The following is a 19,330-nucleotide window of genomic DNA, read 5'->3' as shown; positions in this document are numbered from 1 at the left end:
TTGATCAGATTAGGATAGATATTGTAAATCTTTTTTAGGGAAATATAATTCAGTTTGGAGAAAAAAATAGGGAAAGATGAGCCATGCAAAGAAGAGAAATATGTGGCCTATTTTTTGGATTTCTTTTGTATTTTGAGCACCAAGAGAATAAAATTAAATAGATACATTATGGAGGATGTGCTTACCCATGCATGGGGGGAATATTGTATCCGATTGGTCTCTCATGCATTCTTCTCACTCAACTATATTATTTGGCAATTAGTTGTTTATGAATCTTCTTCAATTTTATGCATATCTATGGTGAATTCTTCCAAAAAAGTTGAAGGATAATTATGAAGAGAACCTTAGGCTATATTGAGTATCTTAAGGAGAACCTCAAGCTATATTGAGTACTATGGAGTTTATGGCTATGGACATGAATGAATGATGATGTTATATAAATCATCAAAACTTTAGTAGAAATTGTAGCACTAGGTGATTCCTGATTGTCATGCTCGACATCTTACTTTCCATAATGTTGCAATGGCATTGAGGGATTTGAGAAGGAAAGAATAGAATTATGGAAGTAACTCAATGATCCAGCTCTAAACAAGTCCAGGCTTCCTAGGGATGTCTTATCCTTGGTGTGCCCTAAGTTTATGTGGGGGACGTAGAAAGTGGGACTAGGGGTTTAGGGGGAGAGGATACTAATTGAAACCATTGTGCATACCTCACTTAAGGACCCCCAAGTACAGTATTGTGCTTTAATTTTGTTTCATTTTGAGTTATGATGTTGTGCAAGAAGATTTAGGCTTCATGAATGTAATAGGATTGTAAGGAAAGGAGACTTAAGGAGGCTCATAAAAAAGGATAACTTTGGCTCCTCTTGAAAAGTTATCGATTTGTAGTCCTAATTGGTACTTGAGGTAGGGTAGTTAAAGAGTAAATCCTAGTTGTTTAGGAAAACCTTTACTGTTGATGAAGGCCTATCTTCACATTATAATTGGGTATCCTTGAGAAACGAATGAGTAGTTGATAGACATGCTTATCCAAGACATACTTGCATGAGGAGGATGGCATTTGTAGATTGTTACTTAGAAGACTTGTTCTTCATTGGATGTCCCATTAAATCCATTTCTTTGTTGGTGTTATGACTAGTGGTTCTTTAAGGGGGGTTGTGATACTTGAAGGCTTGGGAAGCCTTGATCTGCTAAGTTAGTGACATGTTTTATCCTACATTCACTTGGTGAAGATTCGAGAGTAGATGTAGTTGACTTGTTTTTGAATTTAAGAAAAAAGTCGAAATAAATTACCCCTTATCTAGATTTAGTCGAGTGGATTTATGTTCTTGTTGCATTGGCTTAACATTATTGCTTGTATCATGTGTGCGTGTGTGTGCACACAATTTTCTTGCTCAACATTTTATTTATGTGCAACTATAGAAATGCAGAATTTATTTATTGACACATTCACAAACTATGGTTTTGTGTCACGCCAAGGTGAAGAAGCTAGTTGCAGAAGAAAGGACTATACTTGAGTGTTGCATAGGCATCAAGGAGTCAGGATAGCCTTACTAGCAAGGATAAGTATTGTGCAATGTCAAGTAGTATCATTACTAATCTAAGTTTACTAGCAACATGCATCTCCTCTTTTCTAAGAAAAAATCTAAGTAGAGTATATTCTAGGATTGGTCTAGCTAACTCCATACCTCTCACAGTAGCAAGTGCATGGAAGGAGGTTAGGGCTATATGCATTAGATCTCTTTGAGATTGCCATATGGCTCGTCTCTCTTCCAAGTTAGGACCTTCAAGTTTAGATATCAAAGCTTGATTGTTTGTTATAGAATGTTTCTCCTACTAGCTTTGTCCCTTTCCCTTTTATTTTAGTCCTTGTATCTCTAGTAGGGTTGTTGGTAGAGGACAATGTGGAATTTAAGCAACATTCATTGGCTTCTTTGTTAGAGTTGTTTTTTATGAGATCGTATTAGGGGAGTTTTGAAATGTGAGAAATCCCATATAATAGATCCTAGAGAGAGAAAATATTTGAGGGAAAAAAATCATTGTGTTTTTTTCATTTAAAAATAAACAAGCATATCTTAAATCATGAAATTTTATTATCATAACATTCTTGTGGCTTACATTGAACATGCAAAGTTGGTTCTCCACCATAAAGGTGACAATGATTGGTCAAATAATAATCCTAACTTTTTATCACAAAAGTGACAATGAATGTACAATTTGAATTTTTTTGACTTTTGATTGTCTCCTTCCATCCTCATTTCCTTATTCCTTTCTCCTCCTCCTTAATAGTTTCTTCCTTGTTCTTCTTCTTTTTCAAATTCACACAAAATTTTAATACTAATATTCAAATTGTATTCTTAGCTATAGATCAATCATCCAATGATCTTTATATTACTAGTAAAGAAGCTCTTCATCATCTTCATATTGAGCTAGAATATGAATGTGAACTGATAATTAAAAGAATAAAACTCAATATTATTTGAGAGTTCGTGAAGCATGTGTGAAGACTTGAAGGAAAGAGAAAACTTGATCTTTGGTTGGATGGAAGATTATACCCTACAGATCACATAAAAAATATCACATCTCCTTTCTACAACAACTCTTCATTAATGAGGTCTATTGGTGATGGTTATAATGGTTTTTTAGAACTCAATCTTGTTATGAAGAAATATATTATGCAATTGGAGAATCACTTACTAATAAAACATAGAGATGAGTCAATATAGGTTGAAAGCAAGTTAACCTAGTATACTTTTTGTGCTTATTAGTAGTAGCATGTTAAGAAACTGTGTTTGGTAAAATTTTTAAAAATCAAATCATAACTTGTCATGAATTACACATCAAGATTTCTTGCTTGAAGAGTTTTTCAACGATATATAAGACGATGGAGAAATGTTCATTTTGGGTGATATTTAGGTCTAGTTAACACATACTAATTTTTTGCTAATTAGCATGTCTATGGACATACTATTTGGTAAAGGTAATCTGCTTTCAATGAAATTCTACTTGGTAGTAAGAGAGATCTTGGAAGGATTGGTTGCTTGAATCAATGTAATGCACATAATTGTCAATTGCAAGGCTCTCTACATGCCTAATGTAATCTTTCCTATAAACTTAACGCTTGTTAGTAAGATCCTCTAAGAGCTCTTGAAGATTGCTAGCACAATTAGATATTGCTTTAATATAGTTGAACTTAGATTAATTTCCTACTTTGTCAATAAAAGATTCATTCATTGGATCTTCAAGATGTTCTAAGATTGAACTCCTCATCAATGAGATTCCACTTTATAATAAGAGTTATCTTGGGAACGTTGGTTTCTTGAATTTGCATAATGCACACAATTGTCCATTGCAAGACCCTCTACATGCATAATATAATCTTCAGTGTAACTTGAAGTTTATTAATAAGATCCTCCAAAAGCTCAAGCTCTTGAAGGTCGAAAGAAACATTCAACATTGCCTGAACTTAGATGAAAGAGCTTTGTCTTTGAAAAAACCCTTTTGTGGTTCAAAAATCCGGTTTAAAAGGATGTTGGTTTACACGTGTGTGGCTGCCATTATACATAGTTAATTTCACATGTGCGACGGAAATACTGTTTTTGCATGGGAATTTGTGCCACATGTCACTTACTATTTTGGCATGATTGCACTTTTATGGCTCCACTTTTTAAAGGTAAAGGATAATTCTTAGCATTTTCTCTTTCATTTTAAGCGTAGCTCCTCCGAATTAGTGCACTGTACATCTTGAACAAACGTGTAGTGATTGCTAGCAATATATATCAGCATGCCCATTATCAACATGATCCTTAATTGCATTATGTAGGCACTTCCATTGTAGTTGAGCCACCATTCCTAGAGTTTATCTTACCAAGTCTCCCATGAAAGTCTAGGAACCTTCTAGCTTGCACTTCACTAATAGATGGCTTTTTGTGGGGAGACAATGGTCATCCTTAGAATTTTGAAGATCTGGTTCAATAACAACATTATCACCATGCAAACCAATTGCAGATAAGACTTTTTCAATCTTTGTTATAGCATTTGTTTTAATTAATAATGGCTTCAAATTTCATGCAAATCCTATATAAAGATGAACAAGCTTTTCAATTATCCTACACATGAAGTGTACAGATATGGGCATTTAGTAAAGGGATATCTAGGACTAGTTTAAACTATGGATCCTTGTTGTGCCTAGAGGGAGCTCTATTCCAATTGCTTGAGTTCAACTCTATGGCTGGGGACATGCAATATAGGCAAGGAGATCTAGAGTTGGCTCCCTTTGATACATTGTACATACATTTAAGTGTCTTTAAGTCACCAGCTATGTGCCACTCCATATTATAGTTCCCAAATCCTTCAACAAATAGCTCTTTTCTTGCTTATTGTCTCTTAATAACATCATGTATTGGTTTTTGATGAAAAATCCAATACAATATATCAAAATCCTCTGTATCTACTTTGAATGCTCCTAGCCACCGGATGTTGTGTTCCGATTGAACACTAAATGACATCGAGTGATTACAATGATCTGATGAAAGTGCTCTATTCATCAAGGTAATAGAGACCCTCTCTAGTTTGGTACATTTTAGAATCTCACTTTCATTAAGTTTAATCCATAAATCTAGCCACTCTTTGTGCCTCTTCTAGTGACAAGTCATTGAATCTAATCATTAAACATTGTAGGGTGGGATTGTCAAGGAAAATATTGTTAAATTCATTGAGTACAACTTCCTTTTTCTTGCCCTTGAAGTTAGCCTTGATATGGAAAGGCTCACCCAAAATATCAATCACTTTGTTATTCACTCTCTATCTAATAGTTCTAACCATAGATGGCCTTGAAAATATGCAATTATGTACTTGTCCTTGCTTCATATTTGACTGTAAAAGCTAGAAAAGTTGTATTAAGCATCTCGATTGATACCGATATTATCTAGCATCTTCTGCACTAACTCAGTATCCAAAGAATGATCCTTTATAAATGGCTCCAAGCATTGTTTCTTTGCCTTTTTAAAATATTTATTCTCCAAAATATCTTTTGAAACTACTGAAGGAAGAAGATTATAATAAAACCGAGATGGTTTCAAAGAATCTCTTTCACTTACATTCGCTTGAAGAAGAGACCTAAACAAAATCAACATCACAAATCAATATAATTAATTCTAAACAAAGTCATATTTCATGTTTTTAAAGTGAAAAAAAAAATATACGTTGTTGCTTGGATTCTTTTACTACAACCATCACCTCCTCATCTAGACTGAGACTCTCAATATTTCTAAGAGCCTTTTGTCGATTTCGAAGGCCTAAAATAGTTTGCTTTCATCAATAAGATTTGAAGTATTTCTCCAACAAATGAATCCTCTGTTGATAGCCCTCTAGCTTCTGTAGTAACTCATTATTATGTTTTGATAAAAGATGGTTCTCCAATTTGAGGACATCCTTTTCTGCAACCAAGTTAAGTATATAACCTAGAAACCCATTATAACCATTACCAATGAACCTCAACAATGAAGAGCTATTATAAAAAGATAGAGTACTAGTTTTGCTAGGATCTTTGGGATATAGCCTACCATCTAACCAAAGATCAAGATTCTTCTTTCCTTCAAACTTGAGTATATGTTTCGTAGATTCTATAATAGTAATGGGTTTTGTTCTCTTCCTTATTGGTTCATACTCACTATCCAACTCAATATGAAGATGATAGAGAGGTCTTTTACTAGAGCTACAGATATCATTGGATGATTGATCCATAGCTAAGGATGTGATTAGAAGATTCGATTGAAAAACTATGCAAATTAGAAACAAAAAGGAAAACGAAGAAGAAACTAGTAAGGATGGGAAAGAAAGAAGAGAGTGAGAATGGAGGGAAGTAATCAAATGTTGAACAAAATTCAAATTGAATATTAGTTTTTACTTTAATGAGGATAAGTAAGATCTTCATTATGACAATCTTTGTCACCTTTATGGTGACTTAGATTTCTAGGTTTGATGCGACCACGAGAATATTGCGACAATGACTTATTAACAATTTTGATATATTTACTTACCAAAATATAACTTTAAAAAAATATAAAAATGATTTTATTTCCTAAAATATTTTTTCGCTCTAGGATTGCTTATAGGGAATTTTTGAGACCTCAAAACTCCCCTAATGTCTCATAAGTGCCCATCAACTTTTTTCATATGGCATACACTATATCAAGACACTTAATGTCTGTAAGTACATCATTAGATACAACCATTTTAATGTATGCAATGGTTTTCTTGTGTTGAGTTTAGCCAATCCTCATCTGTCATATATACAAGCTTGACTTCTAAAAGAGCATCATCACAATCCTTAAGAAACAAAATGCCTTGCATCCTATCCTTCCTGAAGTCAAAGCCAGTGCCATCAAACATCTTGATTTCAAGAAGGGATTTAGTGTCACTGCTGCTAGAAGAATTTGCAACCATTTTTTAGCAATGCATCCAAAAAACAATGCTAGGATCTATTATATCAAACCATTTGTTGAATATTCAGCTAATATCATTCCAAAATTTCAGACTATAAGAGCAAGATTGAGTCCAAGTACATGTAGAGCAGTACAATGGCTGACTTTCAGTAGTATAAGTGAAATTTCAGCATATAATCCATGCATACATCACTGCAAGGTGACTCCCACTTCATGAATATCGCCAAAAACACATATGCAATAATCCCTGATTTGCAACAAGTGATCACTAAGATTGCTACACCATGAATATTTAGTAATACATCTACTCAATGGGAGGTGCCCAACATGTGTCTGCATACATATGTGACCAAGTCAACTTCTAATACACAAAAAAAAAAAGCAAAAATTCTCTAGAACTTCTCCAAAATATCAGAAGCGGGAGATAAATCTCACTACTTATAGCACCAAGATTGCTTCAGCAATGTTCCCAATGTACATTTTAGACATCAATTTTACCAAAATTCTCAAATTTTAGCAAGAGCCCCAAAATTTCATCAACCAATCTACCCCGATTGCATTAATACATGCATGAAATAGGGAAAATTAGCAAAATTTACCAGGATCTTGTAAAAGGCCCAAATTTCTCAAGTCTAAATGTACACCAATGTTAGTGAATTTGACTCAGTTAAGAAATATTTCCATGATGTAAGAAAAGCCTAAAAATTTTCAGAGCCAATGTGTACAATTTCTACAATTTCCTAGTCAGATTGTCCTGTTCTGGATCACGGTTCCCAAATCCAAGAAAAGCCCCAAATTTTTTTGCTAAGACAATATTGTGTGCTTGTGCACACGAACACGAGATAGAGAAAGAAGAGAAAAATTGTAGATTATTTAAAAATAGGCCTATCAAATCATTGACTAGCTTCGTCTACCCAATAGCGTCTACCTAGCAGCCTGTCACCTATCAATCGTCGACTTGGTCGCTTGTTGGTTAGCCACCCACTATCAACCTAACCCATCGCTACATTTGATCTGTATTGGTCGTCTTTTCCCCCATGCCATCTATTGTATGCTGGGATTTCCCTGACTCACTTATTGACTATTGTCAGTCTTGCGACACCTGACACACTTGTCGCCAAATGTTTTGATACCATTTTGTTGTGTCAAAGTGCTATGGAGTGCGAGATACGAATGAGTAGGGATAGAGCTGATAGTAGCTGAGAGTTGAGAGTGAGGGAATCGAATGTGAGTGTACCAGTGTGTTCCACAGTACACAAATAATAATAATGTATTATATGTTAGGGTACAAATAAAGGGTGTGTTCACACCCATTCCTCATCCTGTTGTACTCTATGTACATATTGTACTTTTCTCTTTTTCTTTTACTCCTTACTAAGGAAAAATTACCTTTAAGTGGGAGGTTGTTAGGGGTTAAAGGCCACCTATACTTAGCCACATGCATTTATTACATGCATACCCATACACTTGTATACTGCAAGTAGTGGACGCCCATTACAATCACTTTATTCTTTATTTTTTTAGTGACAAATAGAATAAGGGAAGGTAAGTTACATATTGTAACTATTGGAGTTCCCACAGACCAGTCTCTATTCTCTTGCTTGAAACTCCATAGCTCTTGTATTCTTTTTGCTTTCGTTGGTGATTTCACCTTTTTCTCACCTTTCACTCCTTCCTTTGTTGTGAACCACCACTTGTGTAGTAAATAGACCTCACCATCATCTTGAGTGGCTACATAGGTGGCCACTTGCGTCATCACTATCCTCCACCCCATATGCCATTGATTCAAGTGCCACCTAGGCTACTACCATCACCTTAAGTGGGCCATAGACCTGCTTGGTCTCAAAAAGGCACCCACCGCTCGCCTATTGCATTGAGCATGCTTTCACCCATGCACCAAGGCCCCTCCAAGGCTGCATAGTCACCTCGAGTGTACACGTGATAGCCATTATCATAGCATCGAGTGACCACTGTACTGCTTGTCAAGCAACAAGACCACCTTTGTCACAAGCACTACACCACCCTACAAATTGAGCTGCCACATAATGCCATTGCTTTGGCTCAAGTAGCTAGCTACCTCAACCCTAAGAGCGCCAATTGCCACAACACCCTTGTCGTTTTATCACCCACCACACAATCCCATCATCTTGAGTGGCCATGTGCCACCTCAAGCCACCTTGTTGATTCGGGTAGAACATTGAGTCATCACCTTAAGTGTTGCCACTGTAGCGTCAAGTGCCATGTCACACACGCCTTGGACATCACGGTCACTACTATTATATTGATCACATTGACTCAACCTGCCCTGTAACCTACCCTATCTTGAGTGACCATAGCATTAAATGCCAGGTTATACCTTGTCGATTTCCTCTAGACACACCACCTTGTGCTTGGTTTTGAGTGCTATGTCACCACCTTGTCAATTTGAGTTGCCATTCTACCTCGAGTGGCTACCCTGAGCACGTGATTATCATCTCGAGTATATATGGCTTGAGTACATAAAGCATATTACCTTGAGTGCAATAAAAGCATATTGGCTCAAGGAAACATGATCATATTACCTTGAGTATTCATTGAAGTAAGGCCAAGTTGTGCCAAGCTAATCATCATCAACACCTTGATCACTAGGATCATCAATGCCATATTGCTATCAAGGAGCACTCTAGGTAGAGAAGTTAAATGTGTGACTTGAGACGACATAGTTGGCACTAGAGGCAATCAAGACAAGGTAAACATAATGAAAAAATCCAAAAGAAAAGTAAAAACACATTCATTTTTTTATTTTTCTTCCTTCTAGAAGGTTCCATGCACACACTAATTCATTCATGGGGAAAGGCACACCTAGTGTGTTTTGGTGTTCCCATACGCAAGCACGCCAAGTGCTTTCAAAGCACACATTGAGAGTGTGTACCCTAAAAGTGGGGAGTAAAACACAAAGGGGCAAAGGAAAAAGTCAAAAAGGCAAATATTAGTGGCTTTTGATTTGATATTTTTAACCACTCTATAAAAACACAACTTGTCACACCCACATACACCAAGCCAAAGTTATTAAAGATGGCGACAAGAATCAAGGGCAGAACCATGAACAAAGTGAGGAGTAAGTGCTCTTGTAGTTGAGTACTATAACTGCTGTCACTTCTAATATTCCTACTGTCGATGCTTTGGCCTCTAACCATAAGAAAATTTTAGAGGATGCCAATGAACATATTAAGTGATCTTAATTGTGCTCCACTATTCAAGCTTATAAGAGACATAGAACCATTGAATCTAATGAAAATAATTTAGTATTGCTACAACTAGAAAACATCGATTAAAACCTATTGGTAGACATCCAAAGATTAAATTGGCTCCTTGCTTTTATGACCCATTTTGCATTGCACACAAGATTAATGATAATGTTTTTCGATTGGGTGTACCTACACACTAACAAATCCATGACTCCTTTCACATTAGTTTATTGAAACCCTTTCAAGATGCACCTTATGCAACCCTTGTAGTTGAGGATTCACCTTTGTTAGATGAGGATATCGAGATTTTAGATCTTGAAAATATAATAGACCATGACTTGACCATGACATGAATTGGTAATCAATATCATCGATATCTAGTTAAATATGAAAACTACTCTCTTGAAGAATCCCAATGGATTCAAAAAACATATTTATCCCCTACTTATGATTCTTTAATTGTTGCTTACTATTCATAATCACATTAAAATTCCAAAGGTCATAGATTCACAACATTGAGACAATGACCTATGAAAATTCATAGGTGCCTTATTTTCCTTTGGGGGTATGTACATATTTGCCGTATTGAGGTAGTACATAAATATTTTTTGTTCTCTTTGGTAATTTAGTGCAAATTAGTTGCATTGAGGTAACATTGGCATGTGGTTGGCCACCCTTGCATTTATTTGTGGATTATTTTCTTCGATTGAGGATGGTGGCTTTTTAACCCCCAGCATGTTATCAAAATTACAAGAATAATTACAAAAAGTAAGATCATGTTCTGATTTATTTTGATTTTTGATATTTTTTAATTGCCACATTGTTGTAGCTTGTCATGCATAGGTATATATATGACACTAGTTGCTCATGCTTGGTAGATAAATATGGTAGGGACTAATGTGATTTGTACTTGGTATTGCATATTATTAAAAAAATATTTTATTTTTTGAATAGTGCTTATGGTACACAAGGGATATTTGTTAGGTGCTCAAGTAGCATTAAATTATTTTATTTTGGATGTACGCTCCTTGGAGTGATGGCTGTATGCACACAAGCACTAGAGATTATTTGATAACTAATTCATAAAATTTTGAAATTATTATTTTATTAATATGTATTATGATTAGATTAGGGTTGATATTGTAAATCTTATTTAGGGAAATATAATTCAGTTTGGAGAAAAAATAGGGAAAGATGAGCCATGCAAAGAAGAGAAATATGTGGCCTATTTTTTGGATTTCTTTTGTATTTTGAGCACCAAGAGAATAAACTTAAATAGACACGTGTATGGAGGATGTGCTTACCCATGCATGGGGGGAATATTGTATCCGATTGGTCTCTCATGCATTCTTCTCACTCAACTATATTATTTGGCAATTAGTTGTTTATGAATCTTCTTCAATTTTATGCATATCTATGGTGAATTCTTCCAAAAAAGTTGAAGGATAATTATGAAGAGAACCTTAGACTATATTGAGTATCTTAAGGAGAACCTCAAGCTATATTAAGTACTATGGAGTTTATGGCTATGGACATGAATGAATGATGTTGTTATATAAATCATCAAAACTTTAGTAGAAATTGTAGCACTAGGTGATTCCTGATTGTCATGCTCGATGTCTTACTTTCCATAATGTTGCAATGGCATTGAGGGATTTGAGAAGGAAAGAATAGAATTATGGAAGTAACTCAATGATCCAGCTCTAACCGAGTCCAGGCTTCCTAGGGATGTCTTATCCTTGGTGTGCCCTAAGTTTATGTGGGGGACGTAGAAAGTGGGACTAGGGGTTTAGGGGCAAAGGCAACTAATTGAGACCATTGTGCGTACCTCACTTAAGGAGCCCCAAGTACACTGTTGTGCTTTAATTTTGTTTCATTTTGAGTTATGATGTTGTGCAAGAAGTTTTAGGCTTCATGAATGTAACTGGATTGTAAGGAAAGGAGACTTAAGGAGGCTCATAAAAAAGGATAGCTTTGGCTCCTCTTGAAAAGATATCAATTTGTAGTCCTAATTGGTACTTGAGGTAGGGCAATTAAAGAGTAAATCCTAGTTGTTGAGGAGAACCTTTATTGTTGATGAAGGCCTATCTTCACATTATAGTTGGGTATCCTCGAGAAATGAATGAGTAGTTGATAGACATGCTTATCCAAGACGTACTTGCATGAGGAGGATGGCATTTGTAGATTGTTGCTTAGAAGAATTGTTCTTCATTGGATGTCCCATTAAATCCATTTCTTTGTTGGTGTTATGACTAGTGGTTCTTTAAGGGGGGTTGTGATACCTAAAGGCTTGGGAAGCCTTGATCTGCTAAGTTAGTGACATGTTTTATCCTACATTCACTTGGTGAAGATTCGAGAGTAGATGTAGTTGATTTGTTTTTGAATTTAAAAAAAGAATTCAAAATAAATCGCCCCTTATCTAGATTTAGTTGAGTGGATTTATGTTATTGTTGCATTGGCTTAACATCATTGCTTGTATCATGTGTGCGTGTGTGTGCACACGATTTTCTTGCTCAACATTTTATTTATGTGCAACCATAGAAATGCAACATTTATTTATGGGCACATTCACAAACTATGGTTTTGTGTCACGCCAAGGTGAAGAAGCTAGTTGCAGAAGATAGGACTATACTCGAGTGTGGCATAGGCATCAAGGAGTCATGATAGCCTTACTAGCAAGGATAAGTATTGTGCAATGTCAAGTAGTATCATTACTAATCTAAGTTTACTAGCAACATGCATCTCCTCTTTTCTAAGAAAAAATCTAAGTAGAGTATATTCTAGGATTGGTCCAGCTAACTCCATACCTCTAACAGTAGCAAGTGCATGGAAAGAGGTAAGGGCTATATGCATCAGATCTCTTTGAGATTGCCATATGGCTCGTCTCTCTTCCAAGTTAGGACCTTCAAGTTTAGATATCAAAGCTTGATTGTTATAGAAAGTTTCTCCTACTAGCTTTGTCCCTTTTTCCTTTTATTTTAGTCCTTGTATCTCTAATAGGGTTGTTGGTAGAGGACAATGTGGAAGTTAAGCAACATTCATTGGCTTCTTTGTTAGAGTTGTTTTTTATGAGATCGTATTAGGGGAGTTTTGAAATGTGAGAAATCCCATATAATAGATCCTAGAGAGAGAAAATATTTGAGGGAAAAAAATCATTGTGTTTTTTTCATTTAAAAATAAACAAGCATATCTTAAATCATGAAATTTTATTATCATAACATTCTTGTGGCTTACATTGAACATGCAAATTTGGATCTCCACCATAAAGGTGACAATGATTGGTCAAATAATAATCCTACCTTTTTATCACAAAAGTGACAATGAACGTCCAACTTGAATTTTTTTGACTTTTGATTGTCTCCTTCCATCCTCATTTCCTTCTTCCTTTCTCCTCCTCCTTAACAATTTCTTCCTTGTTCTTCTTCTTTTTCAAATTCACACAAATTTTGAATACTAATATTCAAATTGTATTCTTAGCTGTAGAACACTCATCCAATGATCTTTATATTACTAGTAAAGAAGCTCTTCATCATCTTCATATTGAGCTAGAATATGAATGTGAAATGATAATTAAAAGAATAAAACTCAATATTATTTGAGAGTTCGTGAAGCATGTGTGAAGACATGAAGGAAAGTGAAAACTTGATCTTTGGTTGGATGGAAGATTATACCCTACAGATCCCATAAAAATATCACATCTGCTTTCTACAACAACTCTTCATTAATGAGGTCTATTGGTGATGGTTATAATGGTTTTTTAGAACTCAATCTTGTTATGAAGAAAGATATTATGCAATTGGAGAATCACTTACTAATCAAACTAGAGTTGAGTCAATATAGGATGAAAGCAAGTTAACCTAGTATGCTTTTTGTGCTTATTAGTAGTAACATTTTAAGAAACTGTGTTCGGTAAAATTTTTAAAAATCAAATCATAACTTGTCATGAATTACACATCAAGATTTCTTGCTTCAACGATATATAAGACGATGGAGAAATGTTCATTTTGGGTGATATTTAGGTCTAGTTAACACATGCAAATTCTTTGCTAATTAGCATGTCTATGGACATACTATTTGGTAAAGGTAATCTGCTTTCAATGAAATTCTACTTGGTAGTAAAAGTGATCTTGGAAGGATTGGTTGCTTGAATCAATGTAATGCACATAATTGTCAATTGCAAGGCTGTCTACATGCCTAAATTTGTAATCTTTCCTATAAACTTAACGCTTGTTAGTAAGATCCTCTAAAAGCTCTTGAAGATTGCTAGCACCATTAGATATTACTTTAATATAGTTGAACTTAGATTAATTTCCTACTTTGTCAATAAAAGATTCATTCATTGGATCTTCAAGATGTTCTAACATTGAACTCCTCATTAATGAGATTCCACTTTATAATAAGAGTTATCTTGGGGACGTTGGTTTCTTGAATTTGCATAGTGTACACAATTATCCATTGCAAGATGCTCTACATGTATAATATAATCTTCAGTGTAACTTGAAATTTATTAATAAGATCCTCCAAAAGCTCAAGCTCTTGAAGGTCGAAAGAAACATTCAATATTGCCTTAATATAGTTGAACTTAGATGAACTTTTTGCTTTGAAAAAAATAAATAAAAAAGTGTGTCATCAGTTGTTTGTTCAATCAATTCTTGCCCAATCCTTTTATCACAAACACTTCGTATGTGCTTTTTCTCTAGCCAAAGTAAAATCCTAGACAAAAAGTTAGGCTATTGTGAGAAACATAAATTTCTTGGTGATAGACTACAAAGCCATGAACTAAAATCCTATTTAAGAAAAGAAAAGAAAAATTACACTCCAAGTACTAAATGGACCAAATTGTGTTATAAGACACAAAATATAAATCTTAGTTGGGATAAATATCATTTTTATTTCATGAAATGACCAAGTTTTCATTTGAATCTATGGATTTTTAAAAGTATTTGCACAATAAGTTTCTCAACATTAATTTCAAATAATATTGCAAGAAGATAAACTTTCTTGCAATTCAATATGCAAATATTTATCCCAATGTATATGGACAATAAGTGCATGTCCCAAGGGATATGGACAATAAGTGCATGTCCCAAGGGATATGGACAATAAGTGCATGTCCCAAGGGTTGATATGTTCTAAGAGGTGTGGAGTTGATGCTCATTGGTTGATATATTCTAAGAGGTGTGCACTTGCTAAAAGTAGACTTCTCATGAAAATGAAGTTTGAAATGCAATGAACTAAATCCTTGCAAAAATCTTGTTCGAAATAAAGAAATCTTTTATATAGGATTTCTGAAAAGACAATCAATAGCCCTACATCCCTCCCCCTAAAAAAACCTACTTTTTAAAAAAGATGCACACTTTGAAATGCACTGAACTAAATTCTTGTAAAAATCTTGTTCAAAATAAAGAAATCTTTTATATAGGATTTCTAAAAAGATAATCAATAGCCCTACATCCCTCCTCCCAAAGAAAACTACTTTTTGCCCTACATCCCTCCCCCCAAAAAAAACTACTTTTTCAAAAAGATGCACACTTTTTCAAAGCCAAAACAACTACTTTTTGTCCTATTTTGGAGTCCCTTTGTAAATGCTCATTTTTCTTCCTTACCTCATTTCTTCTAAGTACTCAAACAACTTTACTTCCACCTTTGTCGATCTGGAAATTAAGAAATAATCAAGATCCCTTATTTTTTAAGGTTGGAACTTGAGTAGCATCAATGTAGTTCAACCTACCCCACAAACATGGTATACTTCACCTTGCTATAACCATTTATCCTTTTTCTTGCTAAGGATATTGATATTGACATAGAATACGGTATATTACCATCACAAGGAAGCACTGAATGCTCATCTTTCCTTTCAAACAACCCTCCTTCCAAGCACAACTGAACATAGTGTTAGGTCCATAAAGGCCTTCTTTTTGTACTTTATAGTGGTTCAGACATGGACAAATGGAATGTAGACATAATGTTGTAATTGGACTGAAACCTAGTCTCCCTTATGATATTTAGATTCTTCTTCTAAAAATGTAATCTTTTAACGTGTTTGATATGCAATATTATATCCAAAATGTGAGCATAAAGTTCTATTGTTGTTCAATAGTGCAAATTTCATTGGTATTGAAGACACAAGTAGGCCATCTATTCACGCTTTCAAGTTAAAGGCACTAGTTGTGTGTGCTCATAAGAGAACTATTCATGCATTTGACTTAAACCCTTGCAAGCCTGGCTTGACAATCAAGTTAAGAAACTAATTGTATGACATGTCAAGTTTTCATGATTGTTCTTGCCAAGAGGTAAAAATACATGGTAGTGTATTGTGAGCCTACAAAGTTACGTAGCTTGGGTAACTTCAAGAAAATCACAATTAAATTTAAACACTCATGGCAATCAGTAAGCAATGTTGATCACAATCTTGTGATCAAATAAGCGGACTCTTTCAAGGGACCAACTATAGGTGTAACAAAATAGCAAGCATGCTTTCTTTCCACATTTCCTTCCTCCTTGCATGTTGCTCAGTTGCTTATTGTCAATATGTGTAGTCGTACTTGTATTTGAGAGGTATCATTGGATTGCCATGTACTCTAGAGAGTAGCAATGCATGCACAAAAGCTTGCATCAAATTCTCATAACAAAACAATTTTGACAATGGATGAATACACATCAACTTAGACTTTGTGTTTCCAAAGATCTAAATGATAATTGTCACTTTAAGGGCTTGATTCATTCCCTAATCAACCATCCAAATTAGCACAAGAAGGAAAAATAACCAACATAAGGCAATGCTCCTACCCACATCAATGACGGCTTGGGATGGAGTAAGACTCACCAATATGTAGTTTGATATGGTATGTATAGGATCATCAGATTCTAGGTTGCAGTCATACTCAATGATAATGATGACTCCAAACAGTCGCGCAGCGTACAGTCGGTGTAATTATCCTCAGTGTTTTCAGGACTTGAGTATCTCCACGACTGAGACTTTGTGCACTCTGCAGGCAACTCGGGCTCCTGCAAATCCTGCGGCCTCTGCGAGAGCCTTGATTTCCTGCTGGGTCCGCTCGCGGCCTCCGGGGCAAAACGCCAGCATCCGCAGATCGATCTGATAGCCAAGCCGACTCACTGCATCAGTGCCCAGCTGATCAGACGGCAATACCGTATCCACCACCATCACCTTCCCATCACTCGGAAGTGCATCATAACAATTCTTCAATATCCGGACGCATTTCTCATCACTCCAGTTCTGCAGGACTCTCTGTGAATTCCCCATTTCAAAAGCATAAAGAGGAGGTGTAATTAGCCATTTCTAACCCTGCGGTGACTAATTAAAAACGGCAGGAGATGTATTTACTGTAATTAAAACAGCAGGAGATGTGATGTATTTATAAGTCATATGAGAGCATAAAGAGATGCAATTAGTAATATCTAAGCACAAGCAGGTGAGAGCTGGAATTTGAAACTGGGTCAGTATTACTGAGAGGCACATGCATTGTCACATAATATATATCCTATCATGAACACCACCATGCCTTAATGATCAGAGCAGCATGGACAGATACTCAAGAGCTGGAGTTTGAAACTGGGTCAATATCACTAAAATGGCACATGTATCGTTACAATACAAATTCACGAACAAGGTAGCATCAGATCACACCTTAATGATCATAGCATCTGCTTGTGGGATGCTCTTAAACATGTCTCCTTCTACATGTAGCACTCCTGCACGAGGAACCATCACAGTTACTGGCAAAATAATGAATATGAGATGAGATGAGATGAGATGCTCGAACATGGAGAGACTTATCCATAACTATGACATCCTTGTCTTCGTTCACTTCATATTTTGGAGTAAAGACTAGTAATTGAAGGTCTTGCTTGTGGTTATCTATACGTGGAGGATTACCATAGAGTCCTCAAACACTCTGTTAAATTGAAGATTATAAATTATGAGTGCTTGTGCTTGTAGAGGAGTACTACTGCAAAGATTTCTCCCATATTCAAAATGGAAATATTATGCCCACTTGTCATTACATAGAGGTGCTGAGGATTGCTATACCTGACCTTATGAGAGGAGATACTTACGGTGCTTGTGCTTACATGAGAAATGTCTTGTGCATTACAACACTTGTGGCTATGTATAATCAGTAGTACTATGAGGCAGTAAATATTTGTAGCGAGAAGAGAAACTTAGTGTGCACAATTTATGTGTTTCTACAAATATCAATTCTGCATTCGTGTAAGAAGTTGGGCAGAGTAGTGTAGGGTAGTTATAGAGACCTGGATAAGTAGGTGCTGCCTTAATGACATGGGGTAGATCAAAGTTGATGCCTTTGATGGAAGGGTATTTAGAAACAATCATATGGAGACAAGATCCAAGGCCACCACCCACATCAACAAGGCTAGTAAGACCATGGAAGCCATGGTAGAACTGGAGAATGGACCGGGTGATGAGGGTGCTACTCTGGGCCATGGAGGAATGGAAGAGTCTGCCAAAGAGAGGGTCATGCTGGCAATAGGAGAAGATGTCCATACCATGGTTGGCAAGGGAGAAGGGGTCTTGTCCAAGGAGGATGGACTGGGGGAGGTGGAGCCATGAGGCGACACAGGCGGGGTGGGAGATAAGGAGGGCGAGGGGGGCGAGGGAGGCCGTGCGAAGGGGGCCGGAGGTTAATTCCCCGTCGCAATGTACAGCTTGGGATCCATTTGATGTGGCTTGAGATTTATCCAGAACTTGAGATGGAGCTTGAAATCTGTCCAGAGCCAGGGAAGCTCCATTTCCAGGCACGCATGCCGATGAAGCTTGAAATTTGTCCAGAGCAGCCCGAGATTCATCCAGTGGATTGAATGGAGCTTGAGATCTGTCCAGAGCCAACGACCCAATGTTGAGTTGAGGGTGGGATTGGAGCAATAGGGAGGAAGAGGGGGTAAGGCCATATAATAGCGTTTGTGGGAGCTGAGAGGAGGGGGAGGAGGAGGCTGTGAGAAGGGAATAGGAGGCCAAGAGGCGAAGGACACGCTCGAGAGAGGCGGCGGCGGCGGCAGGGGAGGTGGCGGGGGGATCGAAGTGCGCCACAATCTGGGCTGCGGAGAGGCCCTCGCAGCCGGCGTGTGCGCCCCTGCCGGTACCGTGCGTGGAGATGATGTCGAAGACATTGAGCTGAATGGCAGCTCTGAGGGCAAAGGGAACCGAGCAGCATGCCAGCTCCTCCACTCTCACCCACTCAGGATCTTGATGGCATGGTACCACTTGTACTGGGACTCCATTCCTGGCGGCTGGAAGAGGGGGGGCTGTGTTATCTGTGCATTCTATGCTCCCGGTCGCCATATCTGATGTGAGAGAGAGAGAGAGAGCCTGCGCGTGTAAAAGCACATCAAATACGTATATCTCGCAGGCGAATTGTAGGTGGCTGTGGACCCCACACGGTGGCGTTTTCTTTTTTCCGTGTAGAAAACTGCCCGTGCTCCGGCCGCGTAAAACGAGTAAGCCTTTGACAGATGAAAATTTCGAAAACTTATTTTGACATGCAAAAAATGCCAAAAACAGGCAAAACAGCCGTAAAATTTCGGCGCTGGACTACTTTAATCCCGGATGTTCGGATTCAGCCCCTGCGCTCTCTCAGTCAGTCAGCTTCATTTGGCTCCCCAACAAAACCATGTACTG

At 36.8% G+C, this 19,330-nt stretch overlaps 1 protein-coding gene across 3 annotated transcripts; it reads right to left on the bottom strand.

The window, feature by feature from the left end:
- Positions 1-15,187: 15,187 nt before the first annotated feature.
- LOC148008609 (O-methyltransferase 13-like) lies at positions 15,188-19,013 on the bottom strand. 3 transcript variants are annotated; one of them, XR_015689983.1, is made up of 4 exons: positions 17,947-19,013; positions 17,324-17,388; positions 16,499-16,924; positions 15,188-16,253 (listed from the first exon to the last, which is right to left on the bottom strand). XR_015689983.1 is itself a non-coding variant. In XM_087674166.1 (3 exons), exons 1-3 carry the CDS (start codon positions 18,992-18,994, stop codon positions 16,622-16,624), a joined length of 1,416 nt encoding a protein of 471 aa, XP_087530292.1. In that variant the 5' UTR covers positions 18,995-19,013; the 3' UTR covers positions 16,261-16,621. The 3 variants fall into 3 exon arrangements, 2 of the variants coding, with proteins under 2 accessions (XP_087530292.1, XP_087530293.1); XM_087674166.1 differs by lacking the exon at positions 15,188-16,253 and having other exon boundaries at positions 16,261-16,924; XM_087674167.1 differs by lacking the exon at positions 15,188-16,253 and having other exon boundaries at positions 16,261-16,924; positions 18,202-19,013.
- Between the last annotated feature and the right edge of the window lie 317 nt (positions 19,014-19,330).

Source organism: Lygodium microphyllum, unplaced genomic scaffold, assembly GCF_053477565.2.
Source record: "Lygodium microphyllum isolate KBCC unplaced genomic scaffold, Lygodium_microphyllum_v1.1.10 scaffold_117, whole genome shotgun sequence".
Classification (NCBI taxonomy): Eukaryota; Viridiplantae; Streptophyta; class Polypodiopsida; order Schizaeales; family Lygodiaceae; genus Lygodium; species Lygodium microphyllum.
Note: the sequence above shows the minus strand (reverse complement) of the source record. Positions and strands in the feature narration are given on the sequence as shown.